The following is a 20022-nucleotide window of genomic DNA, read 5'->3' on the forward strand; positions in this document are numbered from 1 at the left end:
AACACACACATACACCCACATCTACCAATTCCAAACTCTCATCATGGAGGTCGGCAAATACTCCAACAGCCCGCAGTGGGCCGACATTACGCCCATTCCCACCGACGAGGGCGGCCCAAACCCGCTTGCCGCCATTGCGTATCCCGAAGAATACGGCGAGCTCATGTCATACCTCCGAGCCATCATGGCCAAATGCGAATACAGCGAACGAGTCCTTGAGCTGACGGAAGACTTGATCGACATGAACCCCGCCCACTACACGGTCTGGCTCTACCGCGCCAAAGTGCTCTTCCACATCAACTACGACCTCCAGAAAGAACTAGAGTGGTTGAACGAGACGGCATTGCAACATCAGAAGAACTACCAAATCTGGCATCATCGCAACCTCATCGTGGACAAGCTGGACTCTGTACACGGCGAGCAAGAGTTTGTGGAAAAGATGTTCGAAGCCGATGGGAAGAATTATCACGTGTGGAGTTATAGACAATGGCTCGTGAGGCGCTTCAACCTGTGGGAAGGACAAGGCGAACTCGGATTCACCGAGCGCATGATGGCCAGAGATATTCGAAACAACAGCGCCTGGAACCATCGTTGGTATGTCGTCAATGGACGCGAGAACGAAGGTATCCCCGGCATTACAGATGCGGCGATCAGAGCCCGAGAGATCAAATTTGCGCAAGATGCCATTGCCAAGGCACCGCAGAATCAAAGTCCGTGGAATTATCTGAGGGGTATCGTGAGGAAGAGTGGTGGTGGTGGTGACGGGATGAAGTTGTCTAGCCTGAAAAGTTTTGCAGAGGAGTATGCGAATTTGAGTAAGCCGGAAGGGATCAGATCCAGTCATGCGTTGGACTTACTCGCAGATGTGCTAGCCGAGGAAAAGGATGGTCAGCAGCAGGCGAAGGAGGCTTTGGACTTATTGGCGACGAGGTACGATCCTATCAGGAAGAACTATTGGGAGTATCGAAAGAGCCTGCTGGAACTGCCCGGTACTTCTTCTTCTACTACTACTACCACAACAACGGGGAGTGCGATTGCAGTATAAGGAGGAGGCATGTCCGACTATGAGTGGGATGGCTGGCTAGATGAGAGATTGGTTGTTTTTGGAGTACATGGGCAAAAAAGGGAAAAGAGAAAGGCGCATGAGGAAGATACCCATCGTTTTCGGTTCTTGTTTTTTCAAGGAGTAGCTCGGAGATCGATCGAGAGTGAAGAAGGAGAAGAAGAAGGAGAAGAAGATGAAGAATTGGTATCAGACTCAAGACAGAGAATGAACGAAAAGCCGCGGTGATACTCTCACTGCATAAGAGAATACGACAGAAACAGCTAGCTACCTACCTACCTTAGATACCAGGTACCTACCTATGTATCCTCAAAAATCAGAAATCCTCCCACAAAGAAAAATTGACTACAAGTAAAGTAGTAGTTGAGTACCTACCTACATACTTCATATTCCATTTCCAATCACACACCTCAGCCGCCTGCAGGTAGGTCATGAGTGTGTCCGTCGTTCAAAACACAGTGCTCGCGAGGAGACACGCGAAAAAAGGAAGATGTTTTATCGAGAAACAATAACCCTGCCTTTCTTCTCACAGTCACAACAACTCCAGACTGAGTATCTATGCAAGAAAGGCGAGAGTATTATCGGGAGTGATGATGATGATGATGATGATGATTAAATAATGCAGGGCTGATGAATATTGATCAAGGAAGGACTTGGATAGAAGAATTTGGAGAAATATGGAGACAAGAGCGAAGGGTAAGAAAGAAAGAGAGAGAGAGAGAGTGTGTGTGTGTGTGTGAAAGTGCAAGTGAAAGTGAAAGTGCAAGTGAAAGTGCAAGTGAAAGTGAAAATATTCAGAAGTCAACTCGTTTGATGTCTCGAGCTATCTAAGTGCATACTTCTGCTGTACAGGTAGATACAATGTATAATCCCAGCCTTGCATCTCCTCCCATTCATTCACCAAAGATGATGAATCGGAATCTCAGCCGGCTCGCGCAAAAGTCTGCGCATAGGTGTTTATTTATATATGCTCCGCGAAAAGAGATAATCGGGGAAAAAGAACCCTCAGCCAAGAAAAGTTTGTCAAAAGGGTGAATCAGCTACGACCAAGAGCCGATCATGTTGTAGTTTTTTTTTTGGCGGTGTTGTGGACTGATGAGCTTAGATGCGAGCAACGGCCTCATCAAGAGCCTCCTCGAGCTCATCAAGGTCATCGGCGATGTCAGCCTCCTCCTCGGAGCGCTTGGCCTCAGCGTTGACGTCCTCAGCGGCGCGCTTGTACTGAACATCTTCGGTGTCACGCTTGATCTGCTTGAATGCACGGTGTGCCTTGACGAGAGCAGAGCACTCACCACCCTCAGAGTGGCAGACCTCAGCGAGGTAGGTTGGGTCCCACTCCTCAATGGCGCGGGCAATGTTGGCAACAGCCTCAACATCGGCATCACGCTTGCAGTTGGAGCCTGCAACACCGCAGAATCCGAAACGTCCCTGGTAACGAGCATCACGCTTGACCATGGCGCAGTTGGAGCCAGCAACACCACAGAAGCCGAAGCGACCCTGGTAAGCCGTGCGGCCAGACTGAGCCTTCTTCTTCTTCTTTGGGTCAGCCTCAGCCTCGGCATCACGCTTGCAGTTAGAGCCTGCAACACCGCAGAATCCGAATCGGCCCTGGTAAGCCTTGCGGCCAGAGCGGGTCTCAATCTCGCTGTAGCTGCGCTCGGCGAGCTCACCAATGTGCTCAATGGCACGGCGGGCCTTGTGGCAGTTGGAGCCGGCAACACCACAGAAGCCGAAGCGTCCCTGGTAACGTGCATCTGGGTCAGCCTCGGCGAAAGCATCGGCGATGGCCTCAGCGGAACGCTTCATGCGGGCGCAGTTGGAGCCAGCAACACCGCAGAAGCCGAATCGGCCCTGGTAAGCCTTGCGGCCGGACTGAGCCTTCTTCTTCTTCTTTGGGTCGGCATTGGCAACTGGCTCGGCAACAGCGATGGCGCTGACTGCACCAACGCAGAGGAGGAGAGTGGTAAGAGCGGCCTTCATATTGAATGCTTTGGTGGTGGTGGGATGTTGTTGTTGTGAATGGAAATAGTTGGTAGTCTTATGACAGACACTGTTGTATTCGTAGTCGAATGGAGTAAAGAATGACTTGTGGGTGGGTGAAGAAGAAATATGTAAACAGGGACTCGGGCAATGAAGATATAGTCGATTATCGCTGGTAAGAGAGTGTTGTAGGTCCTAAACAGTAGGTCAATAGCATTCTGCCACAAAGGAAACACATATGAGTATAGCCAGTCCGAGCCGTTCCTTCAGCCTCCATTGGCTTGTGGCAGGAGAAAGAAAGGAACTCTCAATGGAGGAGCATGCCCGTGCGGCTTCTGTCAATAGAGAAGTTTAATTGACTGAACGCGAAACTATAGTCGTAAAAGGTTCTGTGGAAAGTGAATCATCCGGGCTCCTGAGTGACCAGTACAGGCTCAGAGTTCAATCAGACCCGACCAGTATGTACAAGGCCGTGAGGATCTACAACAGAGTCTCGAGCAGAGACCGCATACATCGTAGGAGCGTCATGCTCGATGGCAGCATACTCGGGGAACGCGCGCATTCAGGGCCCGATGGACCATGTTCTTGGGACTAGCTGCAGCTCTGGCTGAACGCAATATAGGTGATCAATGAGGCTCATTATGAAGCAAGACAAGAGTTTCGGACCCGTTTGCCACGTGGCTGGGCACGATCAAGACCTGAGGTCTGGATATGGGTGTCAATAAGATCTTGTAGCCGAAGCGATGGCTTGGCGCAATATGTGTTCTTCTTTGTAGGTTCGCTCAAGAATTCTCTGTCGCCTGTCTGGTCCACGAAATTGGCCGCAGACATGTATGATGCAGATGTGATGAGCGTGGACGCTGAGCTCAGGCTTCGAAGTGGTGTCCCTTTTTCTGATCACGAAGCTGGGGGACATGTTGGTGAATAGCCCCCGGCGAGACGTCCGAATGCAGTCCATAGCAGCGGAGGTCATGAACAAGGACAGTGCTTGTCTGCCCGAGCATCGAGTTCAACTCTTCCAAGGACTGTAGCGCACTCAATACTGGTGCTGTCATATCGCGCACGCGTGGGCGCGCATTTGCGCGTCGTCCACCACTTCAAGATCGCCGTCACGCGCGGCTGCCTGCCAGTATCGCCATCTCGGTATACGTCAGATTGTCCATGTCTGCGCTGAGTGTGGCGCGGCGTGCTGTGCTATGTCTTGTAACAATGCTGATGTGATGAGGCGGATGGAGTCGAAGATGAAGTCAAAGATGAAGTCAAAGTGAAGATGGAGAATGTAGGTACTTCTAGGCGGACTTAGCTCTCCATCCTGCTGGGTTGCTCCCCTCCCCACTTTCTCCCTCTTCCACTCCATCACCACCACGCACAAGCCATCCCCGTCGACTGGAAATTTCACTCATCGAGAGACGGGCGTCCTGGATGTGCATACCGAACCTGTCGACTTGCGCCCCCGAGGGCAACCCGTGAAGGCCGGAGGAAATCGCTGTGTAGCACCAACAACCACGCCCTCGACCGCCGACGACATATATCGACCACTATCGCCAGTTTGTCCAGATATGGCGTAGCTAGGAACCATAGAGCCTATCCGGCTTACAAGATAGAGCGGTGGCTAGGGAAGGGTGAAGAGCTATGAATCGGGAAGAACAAAGCAAAGAAGGCGGCGTGGCTCGGATGATGACCATAATGGCGCAGACAGCACTGCACATTCTATAGACTTATCTTGTTGCAACCGCAAAAGACTACGCCGCGAAACATCCTCCTGACAGCATTCGGAAGTGCTTGCTGTTCAGCTGCAATGCAATGTGACCTGGGGCCTCCGGAAGAGTTGGCCATCCAGGGTTTCATGTTCATTGTGTGACGCTGTACGACGACTCAAGATCCGGAAGAGTTTCTTGAGGATACTGTACGAACATCCATCATATCGACTGCGTCCGGAAGAGTTCGCACGTCGAAGATGCTTCGCGAAATCATCTCCTCATACGCCGTTTCATGCCAGACTCCGGAAGAGTTGTCTGGCTGAAGGCCTCGACCAAAGACACATTGTAGCTGAGAGTCAAGCTGTGATTCACCCTGGAGTGCCTCACCCAGCTCTTTTTCTGCCACTCGTCGTCAAAACACGTACGACAAACCCGACCCGTCACAATCATCAGCATCGATGTCCGGAAGTGTTCATCGTTGCAAGCATCATACCACCTCGCGTTCGCTTTCCCTTGAAGATTAGCACGCTCTTGTCGCCTTTGGCTGGAAAACTGCAGTCTGGAATGGATTTAAAAGCACCAGGTCTGTCTTTTTGACTGCATTCAAGGGTATATCCGAACACTCTCGCTCCGTGGTATCTCCTACCTCCTTGACCGCTGCGCAAAACTCTGTGGGTCACGTGACCGCAAGTCGCACCTTGATCGGCGGATATGCTCAATATGGGACATGCTGGATTCTATGGAATCTTTCGCTGGCTTCTCGATGGCAGCTCTGTCCCGACGTACCATTGCCGGCTGGCCAAGTCAGCCAACTGTGGTATGGGGTCATTCGGCCGTGCGTCTTGCGCATGCGAGCCGTATCACTTCACCGGCCTCGACTCATCTCGGACTACCTCCCCAGCACAAATTCACTTGCTATGAAAGCTAGGTGTCTCAGTCGCAGCCTTCCACCGTTACTCCGGTCCTCGCCAGCAGGCCCCCTTGCGTGTGGATGAGGCGGCCTGCTCGCTCCCCTTCTCCACGCTCTAGAAGGCCGGACGCTTTCCGGCCAGGCCAATAGCACACAAGGAGATAGCAATCTCATGATAATGCCAAACAGCTGAATCAATTCCGGCCTCAGAATACATAAGCTCTTCGCGGCCCCAGATCTCACTTTCTTCTCTTCTTTCACCTTCCAATTCGCAGTTAACTCCGCCGACTTCTTTGTCTCGGCCAATTCTGCCAAGCTCCCTTGCACCTCGTTCCCATTGCACCACACAAACATCATCCATCATGAGTCCTTACCTTAGCAACACCGCCGACCAAGAAAAGGTCAGAATGTCGGATACGCGTGCTGTGTTTCCCCATATTCACGATGATCCGGCCGCACTGCCATCTTCCCTTGATCCATTCACCATTACCACGCAAAATGGTAAGTATTGTTCACAGAGCTCCACACACTACCTCACTTCTAAATAGAGAACAGGCTTTCTGCCACTTCAAACACCACAAATTGAGCTACCCTCGGTCTTCGCTCCTCTGCAGAAGCTTTGCGATGACATGCCAATTCAAAAGCTAGATGGCACCCCTGGCCTTCTTGCCACCTGCCAGCTCGGTCCTACCATTGACGAGCAGAAGGCTTTGCCTGATCTCAACCATGAGATTGACAACCTCATCGCCGCTGATGGCGAGCCTGACATGGCGGCTGTCTCTGCTGCGTTCAGAGACTATTCATTCCTCGCCTCGGCTTACTTGCTCGAGCCGTGTTGGGAGCAATGGCAAAAGGATGGTACCTATGGCCTGGGAAGACCAGTCCTCCCACGGGAGATTGCCGGGCCACTTGTCAAGTGTGCTAAAATGTAAGTCAACGTCGACGTGTGCAAAGCGTCTATGCTAATGCTCCATCTAGGCTTGATGTTCCTGCTTTCCTTGCATACGCCGCTGGATATGCTCTCTTCAACTACCGCTTCGCCGATGCCTCCATTGGTGCCTCTGAGTACAGCAACCTTCGCCTTATTCGTGCCTTTGAGAATGGACTGGATGCTTCATCTTCTGAAGCTGGTTTCATCTTGACACACGTCGACATGGTCAAGCATACTGGACCGCTCGTGCAAGGTGCCGTACAGCTGCTTGACTCCGTGGCGGCAGATACCGGTGTCACGCCTGTAGTGGATGCTTTCGAGCATCTCCTCAGCACCATGCGTGTCATTGAAGACTCCATGGAGGGCATGTGGAATCAGAGCAAACCAAAAGATTACAACCGCTACAGGACTTTCATCTTTGGCATCACTGTGAGTTGTAGTTTGTTGAGACACCAGATCACATGACTAATCTATACACAGAACCAGCCTTTCTTCCCCAATGGTGTCATCTACGACGGCTACGCCGACAACCAACCACAATACTTCCGTGGCGAGTCCGGTGCCAACGACGCCATCATTCCCCTCCTGGACAGCCTCCTTCAGATCCCCATGCCTCAGAATCCGCTCACAGAAATCTTGAAAGACTTTCGCGGCTACCGACCCAAGCCTCACCGAGACTTCCTCGCTTACGTCCGCTCCCGATCCGAGGAACTCGCCGTCAAAGACTACTGTCTCCAAGACCTCCAGACCAAAATTCTCTACCTCAGACTCCTCGAGCACGTCCGCAGCTTCCGATGGCGACACTGGCTGTTCGCCCGAGAGTACATCATGAAAAGGACACCGCACCCGACTGCCACAGGAGGCTCTCCCATCGTCACGTGGTTACCCAACCAGCTCTTCGCCGTCATGGAGTTGATGCGAAAGGTGTGGGAGAGCGTGAGTGCGAGTGAGAAGGCCGAGCAAGGGAAAGTGGTCAATGAGATGATGGAGAATGTGTATGAGAGTTATGAGAAGCTCGACAAGGAAGTCGAGAGATGGTGCCAGGATCGTGGTTGGGATCGAAAGAAAATTGACGTGCATCCTTCCAAGTAAACAAGGGAGAGATCGAAATCCTAAAGTCAGAAAAGGATGCATGAGTGCTTCTGGGAAGAAAAGAAGGAAAGTGGAAGCGAGGATACGTGTGTGTATCGCTTGGCTTCTTGTCATCTTTTTCTCTCTCTGGTACACATAGTCAAAGCAGGGAGGAGGCAGCTGTATCAATGTTTAATAGCGGGATATATCATGTCCTCAGGCTTGCCTGTCGGTGGCACGGAATGTTGACCAATCTCGCCGGTGGAATTCTTAGGGTACCTCATAGTTCGCGTGCGTGCGTGCGTGGTATGTGTCTGTATGTGTCGCGTGCATGTTTATACCTAATGTAGGTTGGTATATGCATTCTGCCTCCTTCTCAGGCATCTCTCTATCTCTCATGTCCTCCTCTTGGTTACCTTGCTCAGGCTTCTCTATGTCTATCTCTGTTTCCATGTCTACCTATCACTATATCCATGTCCATGTCCAACTCTATCTCTATAACCATGTCTATCACGAATTCGCAAACTCTCCTACCTGTACCTACGCTCGCTTTTGATTCCTGCGCTACTTTAGTCTTGTCTTGATACTTGCTTGAGTGGTGAGTGGTAGGAGCCTAGGTGGTATATAAGTAGCCTAGGAGGTACCTTGGCCGTGCAGCAGACTTATTGGGTGTAGCGCGCCCTACCGCCAAGAATCGCGCTAATTGAAGCTCAAGAGGTCTGTGCGTGGAAACGCTTATCTCTCGCTAACTTACCTCACCTCCCCATCTTACCTTACAGCCTCACAGGTACTGTAAGGTACATACACTTTCTCACGCTAACACGCTCGCTAGTCGCTACGTACCTGACCGTACGAATTCATTCACCTAGGAGGTACCGTCAACACCCTTGTCAACTAGCATGTGACATCCTAGCTCGCATTGGCGTACATATGCCGCAATCACGTGCGGTACATAGCCCTCCTGTCGTGCTTGTTCACTCGATTCTACGGCAGCGCCAAACGCTGCAGGGATGAGCGCGCGCTGCGAAACGTGGTCCGTGCTACCCAATCGCACCTCACTTCGCACGGTTACATTGTGTAGAGCACTCAGCGCTGGCTAGCGCACAGAGTGCGCTTTCGAGACGACTTTTTCAGGGTATACATACGACATACTAAACCAGATTGATTGGCCTCTCCTCCCCCTTGCACCTCGTTCCGTTTCTATGCACACTCCGGGGTCTTATCACGAGTAGCCATGTTCATAGTATATACTCTATAAGTAGAGCCGACGATAGGTTGTTCGATGTGTCTAACAGACCAGCCTCCTACTCCCAACTCTTCAGCGGCATTGGCAGAGAAATGAGTTCCTACGAGAAGTTGTATTCCGACGACTGCAAGAATTACACCGATGATGAGAGTCTAGAAGAGAACATTGAATTCCAACAGCAAGGGAGAAGATGGAATTCCAAATGGCTGTTCTATTCCCTCTTAATGCTTCTTACCAATACGGCGTCCTTCTTAACAGGCAAATACTGGCCATCAACTCCGCTTCAGCACTTACAAGCACTCACGACTTGGTGTAAGAGAAGTTACCCTAATAGCATTGGTCCAGAAACTGACCTCAAGATTGCTTTTAGCGCCCCTTCACGGCTCTTGGCCATACAAGCTCCATCAAGACAGCCTGAACGCGACGACCTGGAGTAGTAATCCAAGCCTTTGGCGAGCCGATCCCAGTGTCGAGGGAGACAAACTCTGGAGTCAAAATTGGGATACGCACCCGATTCTGATTCCCATGAAGGACATGCCCAAACTCGGCCAAGATCCCTCATACGTCGCTCCCTGGCTCGACGACCCCAGCCTCGCCATGGTGGGCTCCCAAGCACATCATCTGCTCCACTGTCTCGACGTGCTCCGCAAAGCAGTCTGGACAGATCATTACTGGCCCAACGGCAACTTGAACCCGGGCCATCGCAACCATCAAACGCATTGCGTAGATCTCCTCCGACAAGATCTGATGTGTCGAGCACCGATGGATGTCTACCCCCTGATTTGGATGGACGGAGAGTCTCAGCCAACGCCGAATTTCAACGTCACCTCGCAGTGTGCGGACTGGGAGGGTATGACGCAGTGGTGGCGTGAGAAGCAGATGACGGACGAACAGGTTGATCGGATCTGGGTCAAGCCCGAGGGCGTCAAGCAGTGGCCTGCGCCTGGTGGGCTAGAAGAGGAGAAGGAGGCTTTGAGGGATGTTTGCGCGAGGCCGAACGTCACCTGTACGCTCGGAGGTGAACCTTTGATCTTCCCCGACGACGACGAGAACCGTTGAAATGACAGAATGAATATCAGATAGCTGCAATGTAGAAATCACAGTATTAGAGCGTTGATCAGTCGCTTCCACAGGGCAACAGTTGTCTTGCCGGCACTTCGATCGATATTCGATTTTTATCCCTTTTAAGCCTAGATCTTATAATCCCCATCGAACAATCGAACCCATCGTGAAACCGAATCGTAAAACCCCCCTGTCTGAAGTCTAGGTAGACCAGGAAGGGGTAAAAACTCTCGTACTCGAGGCGAATCCCATTAGACCAAGACTATAAATTCCCCCTAGAAGATAAGAGCGGGTAGGGCAAAAGAAGGACAAACAAAAAGTTACGGTGAGATATGGTTTCGATGAAACATTGTTTTAATACCTACCTAGTCGAGATAAGCACTGGATGAGGAATGGTCTGTGCTGGAAAATGGAGGGTGGGCTAAGGGATCGAGAAAGTATGGATTTCTTAAGGTACCTTACGGTACTCTAATGTTCTAGTTCCTCCTCCACAACCCGTGGTTTGGGGAGCGAGGTTTTTGGTTTTTGGCGAGAGATAAGAGAGTAGGAAGGGTCGTATTTTCATTCGGGGATTCTGAGTCTTTAATGAAGAAGAAAGAAGTAGAGTAAGTCGCGAAAAAGTATTGTACAAAGACTTTCTTACTTGATACACTACACAGCTATTCCTACCTAACCTCTACGAAATCAACACACTGAATCAACTTGTATGTACATAGGTCAAAAAAGGGTACAGTATATTGGAGAGAGGGAGAGAGAGAGAACCATAGTATCCCTCCCGCACAGACTACCCGAACTTTATGCTTTACATCACTTCACCACACTACACTACACTACATACCGACTCTTATCCTCGTATTAGAGTGACTTCTACATATATACACGAGGAGAATTGTAGTGTGATCGGTTGAATACATGCCTTACCTATGTACCTGCTTTCTACCCCAATTCCAGGTTGTCCCAAGAGAAAGAGGGAGAGGGAGAGGGAGGGAGAGAGAGAGACTTGTACGTTACAAGTTAGTTGGGTTGCTAGTAGGAGGACTAATCTGTGTGACGTTACAACTTACTAGCCAGAGTGCTAGACGCGGATACGAGAGAGCTTCCTTTGTGTCTTTTCTTTTTGCCTACCTACCTGGCTTAGGCTATGTAGCTAGCATTACTACTGATATGGGAACGACACCCATGCCCCCCGGTATATGTGATAAGGTAGTTACAATCATACAATGTAACATCGCTTTTGTCTGCCCTGCTATACACATGTTATTGGTAGAAGAGGTGTGTTGATTGCGGTGAGTGTGTCTATGGAGTTGCCCGAAGAGGACAACGCATCATGAGTATCGGCAGTCCACCTGGACTGTGAGTAGATATTCGGTAGGAGGTATCTAGGCTATGTTATCGTGTGATGAGTGAAGAAAAGAGATATAATACCAGTCCTGATAACATCTCTTTCTCTTTTTCTCTCTCTTTCCCTGCATTCATCATACCAACAGGCCAATTTGCCTCGCACAAATTCACACATCCCAAAAAGTCAAACAAAGTTCAAAATGAAGGCTCAGATCTTCCTCCAAGCATGTACTCTCTTTGCGGCTGTTGCAGCAGCCCCGTACCCCAACGAACGCCGTGACCCCGTCAGCAATCCTGGAATGCCATCTGCATACCGCCCGAAGGTCCAGGTCACAGAGGCCGAAGTGAAGGAGGTCGAAGCTCGGGCTGCAAACACGAAGAGATACACCCCGAAGTCCCAGGTCAAAGAGCCCGAAGTAAGGAAGGAGGCTGATCTCATGAAGAGATACAGCCCAGCGTACGAGGTCAAGGAGGCCGAAGTAAGGAAGGAGGCTGATCTCATGAAGAGATACACCCCGAAGTCCCAGGTCAAAGAGGTTAATGTGGAGTTCGACGGCGATTCTTGAATTACGAGAAGGGATTCCACCTGGCCGAAAATCCAGCTGAAGGAGGTCGACGACAAGTGATATCTGTCAAGAGTGTTATCGAATGGGCCAGAATGGAGTTGGAGGGGGAGGGGAGGGGAGGTGATAGGCGAACTCAGCGATTGAAAGGATACCTTAGGTTGAGTCGGTGATTGTTGGGTAGCAGTAGTTCAACCTGCTGCGCCTTTTTGGCCTTTTGATACTAGATAGTGCGATCTGGAACAATGAAGCGATTTCAATTTCATCCATGGCCCGCCACGTTGTGATGAAAGGAATAGATTGTTGATGTCAACACAGTGTCGTAGGTTCCACACGCTGCGTAGCATACCTTAGAAGACAAGGTGGCCATTGTGGCTATGTTGAGCATATTGCAGGTAACAGCTTTGCTCAAGAGAGCACCTTCCCTCTCTCATGATGACACTCTAACTATCCAGCCCAGGACACATCTCACTATACATCTGCGTGATCGCTCCATAACTCGGTGGATCCACCCATATGATATCGAAATGATCACCCGGATAATCAGGCGCATTGTCATCACCCAAAGCATCAACAATATCAGTCAAGGCGTCATGCTCCCAACAGATCAGAATGTTGCCTGAGCCAGAGTAGCCGTTGACTTTGTCTCGCACGCAGTCGGGATCGTCTCGGTCGCATTTGTGGTCGATTGTGAGGCCGAGGTCTTGAGAGAGGGGGTAGACAGTATCGTAAGGACGTTTGCGAGAGCCATCTTTGAAGTCATCACGGAGTAACAATGTTAGTGCCTGTGGGTGTGACAAATGGGGTAGTGGGGGGCTTTTTACCCTTCTTGTAGTCTTGGGTGAGGATGTATTCGATGTTATAGCTTGATGACGCGCCAAAGACGTTGCGGAGGCATTGGGCTCTTTGCATTCCTTGTGTGCTGAGACCGTTGCCGCTCGAGGGCTTTTCGCCGTGGCGGATTAGATAGACTGTTGGTTTGGCAAGTGCCAAGGGCAGGATCGCCAGCAGGGAGAGGAAGGACTTCATCCTTGGCGGTTTTCGATGCTTCGTTGAAGGAGAATGGTTTGGGGTCGAAGATTCCCACCTACTGCTATATATGCGAACTGAAGTCATACCGAGGCCATTATGTGTGTAAGCTGGGCTGAGAACACAGTAAGCTGAAGTTGGACAAGTCACCGCCTGTCTGACCATCGGTCCAAGCTCTTTCGGCCGCTTGAGCGAGACAAGCATTGATCGTCGACGCTTGTTGCGAAGAAGCTGTGCACAACGCTGTATGTGTGGCGGATCTCGTGGAGTGATCGGCAGGCACATGGCGAAGGGCGGGCTTCTTATTCGCCAAGAAATTCGTGTGCTGCAATACTGCAGACCTAAGATGCCTCATGTGGCAGGCAAGTAGTGCCCTCTGAACAAGCTGAGCCAATGAACCTGTAGTCGTGCCGTTCAATGACGATGTCCGAAGGATTGACTTACATCCGGCACTGCGTTCTGAAGAGGTACGTCTGTGGTCACGCAAGTAAGCCGTGTCCCAGTCGAATACTGAGCACCGAAAAGTACTCAATGTCCCCTATTCACGCACTCCATGTAGCAGCAGTCGCCAATGCCGTTCGTGGTGACTGGAAGTATATAGATCCTTCTTCTATCGTTGCAGCTTCTTGCGTGAAGCTCGAGGTTCTTGATTACTGCCGAGGAGCGTGGGGGCTCATGTCCACCGTAGCACGAATTGTCATCGCAACCTCTCGTGACCAAAGAACACCCGACTGTACGCGGCATTGAGACAAAGCTGCGGCGTAAAGTTCACGCGACCGGTTGATGCGGCCATCTGTCAAGTCTGTCTCGTTGTGCCGTACAGACGACCGTGATCAGCACCAATCCCCAGCAGATATTCAACGTGCTTGGCTCGCCCTTCTGCAGCCACGACAAGACGAGATTCTTTTGCACATCCTCCTAATGGCTCCTGTCCGAACATCACTGGTGTGGAAGAGGTACTTCGCTGATGATACTGTAGGCATGCCTTAGGTTCTGTATCGATGGAGTATGTGGTTTTGGCCAGTGCCAAGCTCAACGGCGGTTCTGCCCGCTGCCAAATTTGCCACAACACTCATAACCTCGACACAATCCCCGACTATCACAAACGGTTTTACGGTTTTACGTATGCATTATGCTCGCCGATACTCACAATGGATAGTTCCACCATGAGTCAATACGTGAGCCCCGCCCAGAAGACGTTCCGAATGCCCAAGATGCTGGGAGTTGTACTTTAGCAGTGTTCCGTGGAGCAATTCGTCCGAGTCCAAGCAGAACTACAGAATCGATGCAGTCTTCGAGACGGCCATTAACAGAGAGGATTGGCATCTGATCAACGCCAACCGTGACCAGGGCCTTGTAACTTGCAGGAAAAAGCCGTTATCTTCACCGTCCAGGACCCCCCGCTATTCCAAATTTTTTCACAGATGCATACGTTCCAGCCGCCCTTTTCAGCAATTCAGTTGTCCATTGATGAAAGGTGGATAGAATGGACGTGGACGAGGCCCTGGACAAATTTTGACAGATGGTTGATTGTGGCCTTCATGTTGTCAACGCTAATGTGTGTCCCAAATTGCAAACATTATTTTTTCCCGTCGCTTTCGGTTTCCCCGGAATCCAATCTATTCCAGGGTCGTCCCGGGAGCTCGGCGGCGGTCCCGTCCAATCAACCCTTGTAAATCCATCGTGCCTCCATTTCGACACGCATCAGGAGGCGATCTACTGCTCTCACACGACAAACGACATCTTCTTCATCACGCACCGCCCTCCACTTCCGATGGCCATGGCAATTGTATGATATTTCTCTTACTAACCATTCACTGTAATGCGATCTTGAAATATGCTTCGATCATACGGACGGGTGGCGGCAGTCGCCTTCGCACTTCTCTGTATTGTATTCATTCTCCATCTCAAACCATTCGGAAATGGCTCCACCGGAGAACGCTACCTTACAACATCATCGGGAGTGGTGGATCCAGATAGCTTCAGCTGGAGCGCAAGGAGAGAACACTATCCAGTCCAGGACCAATATGCCATTCCTGCTCCTGCACCATTGTTCAACCAGATCCCAAATGTGCAACACCATTTTGGGGGGAGCACCATGTCGCGGGAACAACGTGCCACCAATAGACAGCGCCTAGCTCAAGTCAAGCTAGCTATGGAGCGCTCGTGGTCTGCGTATCAACGCAGAGCATGGCTAATGGACGAGCTGACACCTCTTACTGGAGCCAACAAGACCACTTACGGCGGCTGGGCTGCCACTCTCTGCGACTCTCTTGACACTCTGTGGATCATGGGAATGAAGAGAGAGTTCAACGAGGCTGTGGATGCAATTGCACAAATCGATTTTACGGCCACGACTATGGACACTATTAACCTCTTCGAGACGACGATTCGATATATGGGCGGCTTCTTGTCTGCGTACGACCTGTCTGGCGATCAAAGGTTGCTGGAAAAGTGTATTGAGCTTGCAGATATGATCTATGCTGCTTTTGACACGCCAAACCGCATGCCAATACTGCGGTGGGACTTCCATGCAGCTCGTAATGGACAAAAACAAGTGTCGCCAGACAGCATTATCTTAGCAGAAATTGGTTCTCTATCTCTAGAGTTTACCCGGCTGTCTCAAATTACTGGCAACCCGAAGTGGTACGATGCTGTTGCACGCATTACGAACCTCTTTGATGAGCAGCAGAACAAATCATCGCTCCCAGGAATGTGGCCTCTCCAGGTCAATGGCGCCGCAGCGGACTTTGCTTCTGGTGATGTCTACTCCCTTGGAGCCTTCTCCGACTCAATGTACGAATATCTTCCCAAGATGTATGCCCTCCTGGGTGGTTCAACACAGTATGCCAAGATGTATTTGGTAGCAATGGAAACTGCTCTCAAGCACATCATATACAGACCTATGATCGAGGAGGGGGACCTCAATATCCTCGCCTCTGGCACCACACACGTGAAAGAAGCAGGCGAAATCACACTCGAAGCTGAGTATCAACATCTAGTTTGCTATACTGGAGGAATGCTAGCTCTTGGCGGCCGTCTGTTCAATGAGCCTTCACACATTGACATTGGTGCTCGCCTTACTAATGGCTGCGTTTGGGCATATTCCAAGTTCCCATGTGGTATCATGCCTGAGAATTCGCAACTCGTCCCTTGCCCGGCTCAGGATGCCTGCGAATGGTCTCCAGACGCATGGCACACCGCCATAGGCAAAGACTCTGCTGTGTTCGACAATATGGGAAAGAATGCTACGGCGCTCATCGAAGAATTGCATCTGCCATCAGGATTCTCCGCGATTCGTGATGCAAAGTACCATCTCCGACCAGAAGCTATCGAGAGCGTATTCATCATGTACAGAATCACAGGGAACAGTGCTTGGCAGGAGAAAGGCTGGACCATGTTTCGAAGCATTTACGCGCATACGAGAACGGAATATGCAAATGCTGCCATTGAGGATGTCACGGACCCCGAGGCCCCAAAAATGGACAATATGGAGAGCTTCTGGACTGCCGAGACGCTAAAATATTTCTACTTGTTGTTCAGCGACCCCAGTCATATCAGCTTGGACGAGTACGTATTCAATACAGAGGCGCATCCTCTGAGACGGCCACATACGGGAAAGAAGGGCTGGTTCTGGCGGAGATGATGATCGAGAAGGAAAGAATGTCATGAAAGAGACACGGCCTGCATCAAGCTTGCGCAACGTGGCACATGAGATATCAGGCTGGGCGGATTAACGCCCTCGTAGAGCATTCTTCCTGACGCAAAGCCAGACTCCGCTCAAAGCCAGAACCCGCTCTTTGTTTCAGGAGGATAATGTGAGCAGCTGACTTAAAAACTCAAAACCCACTAGCAGATGACGAGCGCGACGCCAGTCACCATGAAAGCTCACCTTGAGATCAAGAAGACCGAGAGCTCAACCTGAGCTGCGTAATCTGCTGGTCGAGGGGCACGCTGCTTGTCAATGCAAAGAAATTTTCAAGAGACCAGGCGATATTGCATCTCCTCGAGCAGGGTCTTTGCGATGGACCCTCATAGCAGCGTTATGGCGGACATGGCTGTAAGCGCGCCACAGGTGACAAGCGGCACAGTACCTGACATCAAGAACTCAGAGCAGCGCAGGAGCGCCTGATCGATTGTTTTGGAGAGGAAATTAACGGGGGAAATTGAACGCGTTGAGGAAGTAGGCCTTGTGTTCTTCCCACTGTATAAGTGTATACGACATCAGCCTTTCTGGGGTGACAGGGAATAAATGAGTTTCCAGCAGGGTCGGGAGTATCTTTTTGCACATAGACTGATAGACTGGAAACTACCTGTAGATCTGAATTATTCTCTCTCCTCTTATGCCCTGCAGCTACCACCACCAGTTCTGGGGTAGTCTCCGTAAAGGAGCAATATGAAATCGTCTCAGTCCATAGGGTACCTTAAGCCTTAAGGTACCTAAGTAAGCAGAACTAGCGCCAACTTTATTCGCGTGAAGAACACCACTTCGCGTCGTCCAACCTTTTGACGCGCGTGTCTCTCTTCACATCAGCACCAATGGCCGTCACAAACGATATCAGCGACTCTGCGCTGCTTCAAAAGCCCACCGATACTCCCTACGAGTCACTCACACGCACGCCATGTGTCTACAACCCGCTCGCGACATACACGCTGCCCCGCGGCGAAGGGAGACATTATCAGCAGCAATATGCCGACATGTACTTTGCGAGGCTGGCTCAGCTCAAGCCATCCCTCGTCCGTCTCGCCACTGAAGCTTTTCAAGACTACGAAATTGGCGGCGAACAGGCCAAGAGAGTGGACCGAGTGCTGGACGTGCGGCAGGGCAATCTATGCTGGGTCGTGGGCACGATATATATGGAGATGCCACTGAAGCCGAATGTGCTGGATGACATTGGGAAAGAGCATTGGATCGCTGCTCCGCCAGCGCGAGAGAAGTACAATGGCGGTGAGGGACAGGTCATGCTAGAGGATGAGTCTGGACGACTGCGATTAACAGGTGGCTTTCTGGGAAGTGTGGTGCTCGTGACGGGCGCTATCGTCGCTGTGCTGGGGACAGAAAACTCAGATGGTGATTTTGAGGTCATTGATGTCCAAGTGCCCGATTTGCCTCGACAGCCAGCACGATGGGAACGAGACGAGGGCGATGCAGCATTACAGGGCAAGAAAGTCACTCAGAAGCGTGAGAAGGCTGGCAAAGTGGCTATTGTGTCTGGTCTCTCGATCAGTGGTGATGCAGGCGATACTCTGCTTCTCGATCTGCTTGCCGAGTATCTCTTAGGCGAAGCAACATCGCCTTCTGATCAAGAACAAGCAAGTCAAATCTCCCGCCTCGTCATAGCAGGCAATTCCCTCGCACATGGCCAACCTATCCCTTCCCGCGAGGATGTCATTGCAGCAAAGAAGACTGGGAAACGCACATATGGCTACGATGCTTCAGCATACAACGCTGCGCCTACAGATCGCTTGGACTCCTATCTGGCATCTCTCCTCCCTTCGATACCCATCACCCTCCTCCCAGGTGCAACAGATCCAACCTCGACAAGTCTTCCACAACAACCTATCCACGCAGCCATGTTCCCACATTGCAGACCTTACATGCCCCAAGCCCAAGATTCCACAGCCGGCTGGTTCGACTCAGTCACTAATCCTGCAGAGTTCGACCTGGACGGTTTCCGCTTCTTAGGCGGCGGAGGTCAGACACTCGATGACGTGTACAAGTACCTCGACGGAGAGGACAGATTGGAGATGATGGAGTCGATGTTGCGATGGAGGTTATCTGCTCCCACTGCACCAGATACATTACCCTGCTATCCTTTCCAAGACGGCGATCGATTTGTGATGAAAGAATGTCCTCACGTGTACTTTGTGGGGAATCAGCCGCGATTCGAGACGAGTGTCATTGAGGGACCGCAGGGTCAGAAGGTGAGAATGGTGACTGTTCCGAGTTTTTCGAAGACGGGAGAGGTTGTACTATTGGATTTGGAGGATTTGAAGGTGGAGATTATCAAATTTGAGGCTTTTGAGGAGGAGTGAGACGTTCTATGAAGTGAGTGTTGGAATGTATGGTGCGCACACCATCGTGACATCGGGTGTGTTCTTACCTAAGGTACCTCTTGTTTATCATGGCTTAGCGTGGCGTTTGGGGCGCACAACATGCACACATTTTAAGGTACAGGTACGAATGAATGGAATTATTGCAAAAAAAAAATCTTTCCACGAATTGAATGCTACAACAAAGTTGTCACGACGACGACGACAACGACGCAGACAATTCACCTGAGCATCAATAGACTTGTCAACCCGACCAGTCAGTCTGACCCTGCAACAATCCTTGGCTTACCTCGGACTTTAGTGCTGGGATATACTGAGTTGTCGGAGGGTTACCGGATGCAATTGGCAGATGATGTGTAGGTAGTGGCAACGCGAAGGAGTTCTTCGACAATGACAGATGTGTGTCCTTTGAGGAAATGAAGCGGGATCTGTGCTCAATTGAGGTGGAGTACCTGTATGTACCTAGAAGATGACATCCGGCGGCTATTGTATCCGAAGGTGTAACTGAGCTGTTACAACCCTTCCTCCTGCGGAATGGAAATTGGAGCACTCATCAGTCTGGAGCGCTTCTTGTGGGTAGGAGGTAAGAGTAGGAGATATTGTTGTTGGTGGATAAAGTTATTGGTACAGACCAGCCGTTACTGAACCGTCTGAACGAACCATCGGCGAGCCCATCGGACGCTACGATAGTTCTAGGAGGTACCTATCGCACGCACGGCCATTAAATTGGGCTCACATGAAGCTGCCGTCTCCCTGCCTGGTTACTGTTTACAGCTGATTGTTTACTTCCTTCTTCTCCTCCCCAAACATGGACATGAGTCGCGTCGCGTGGGCGTGTGCTCGTGTGATGTCGTGGGCGGCTGACGAGAGGCAGGTAAGTGAGAGTGAGAGAACGTGGCTGGGCTGGGTTGGGTCCAGCGGCAGTCTAAACAACAATTGAATGAGCGTCATCAAAAGCGAAGCCTCCTACGCGCGCGTTGCTTTGCAGTGAAAGAAACCCACTTGCTCGGCGCGTCGCTCCAGGAATATTGATTAATTGCAGTATATCGACGACCTTGTTGAACTAGTAGGC

The 20022-nt window shown here is 50.8% G+C and overlaps 8 protein-coding genes across 8 annotated transcripts; 6 read left to right on the top strand and 2 right to left on the bottom strand.

Moving 5' to 3' along the window:
- Positions 1 to 43: 43 nt before the first annotated feature.
- On the top strand, positions 44 to 1389 carry SEPMUDRAFT_158285 (CaaX farnesyltransferase alpha subunit; the record flags this gene model as incomplete). Its single annotated transcript, XM_016907783.1, has 1 exon — positions 44 to 1389. One exon carries the CDS (start codon positions 44 to 46, stop codon positions 1043 to 1045), a length of 1002 nt encoding a protein of 333 aa, XP_016758235.1. The 3' UTR covers positions 1046 to 1389.
- Positions 1390 to 2293: 904 nt separating this feature from the next.
- Positions 2294 to 3043, bottom strand: SEPMUDRAFT_13804 (uncharacterized protein; the record flags this gene model as incomplete). Its single annotated transcript, XM_016902860.1, has 1 exon — positions 2294 to 3043. A coding segment is annotated over one exon (750 nt), but the record flags the coding sequence as incomplete, so codon positions are not given.
- A 2155-nt stretch (positions 3044 to 5198) lies between these two features.
- Positions 5199 to 7920, top strand: SEPMUDRAFT_151149 (indoleamine 2,3-dioxygenase family protein). Its single transcript, XM_016906631.1, has 4 exons — positions 5199 to 6154; positions 6209 to 6581; positions 6632 to 7013; positions 7065 to 7920. Exons 1-4 carry the CDS (start codon positions 6016 to 6018, stop codon positions 7674 to 7676), a joined length of 1506 nt encoding a protein of 501 aa, XP_016758237.1. The 5' UTR covers positions 5199 to 6015; the 3' UTR covers positions 7677 to 7920.
- A 1183-nt stretch (positions 7921 to 9103) lies between these two features.
- Positions 9104 to 10002, top strand: SEPMUDRAFT_165799 (uncharacterized protein; the record flags this gene model as incomplete). The annotated part of the gene is made up of 2 exons (XM_016908188.1): positions 9104 to 9213; positions 9315 to 10002. 2 exons carry the CDS (start codon positions 9104 to 9106, stop codon positions 9958 to 9960), a joined length of 756 nt encoding a protein of 251 aa, XP_016758238.1. The 3' UTR covers positions 9961 to 10002.
- A 1502-nt stretch (positions 10003 to 11504) lies between these two features.
- SEPMUDRAFT_110509 (uncharacterized protein) lies at positions 11505 to 11870 on the top strand (the record flags this gene model as incomplete). The annotated part of the gene is made up of 1 exon (XM_016900847.1): positions 11505 to 11870. One exon carries the CDS (start codon positions 11505 to 11507, stop codon positions 11868 to 11870), a length of 366 nt encoding a protein of 121 aa, XP_016758239.1.
- Positions 11871 to 12310: 440 nt separating this feature from the next.
- Positions 12311 to 12896, bottom strand: SEPMUDRAFT_50622 (phosphoglycerate mutase family protein; the record flags this gene model as incomplete). The annotated part of the gene is made up of 2 exons (XM_016909170.1): positions 12311 to 12618; positions 12692 to 12896. The coding sequence occupies 2 exons, from the start codon at positions 12894 to 12896 to the stop codon at positions 12311 to 12313; spliced, it is 513 nt and encodes a 170-aa protein (XP_016758240.1).
- Positions 12897 to 14679: 1783 nt separating this feature from the next.
- On the top strand, positions 14680 to 17217 carry SEPMUDRAFT_151150 (glycoside hydrolase family 47 protein). The gene has a single exon (XM_016906632.1). It carries the CDS (start codon positions 14734 to 14736, stop codon positions 16540 to 16542), a length of 1809 nt encoding a protein of 602 aa, XP_016758241.1. The 5' UTR covers positions 14680 to 14733; the 3' UTR covers positions 16543 to 17217.
- A 218-nt stretch (positions 17218 to 17435) lies between these two features.
- Positions 17436 to 19065, top strand: SEPMUDRAFT_158289 (DNA polymerase delta subunit 2; the record flags this gene model as incomplete). Its single annotated transcript, XM_016907784.1, has 1 exon — positions 17436 to 19065. The coding sequence occupies one exon, from the start codon at positions 17436 to 17438 to the stop codon at positions 18930 to 18932; it is 1497 nt and encodes a 498-aa protein (XP_016758242.1). The 3' UTR covers positions 18933 to 19065.
- Between the last annotated feature and the right edge of the window lie 957 nt (positions 19066 to 20022).

The sequence above is a fragment of the Sphaerulina musiva genome (assembly GCF_000320565.1).
Source record: "Sphaerulina musiva SO2202 unplaced genomic scaffold SEPMUscaffold_9, whole genome shotgun sequence".
Lineage (NCBI taxonomy): Eukaryota > Fungi > Ascomycota > Dothideomycetes > Mycosphaerellales > Mycosphaerellaceae > Sphaerulina > Sphaerulina musiva.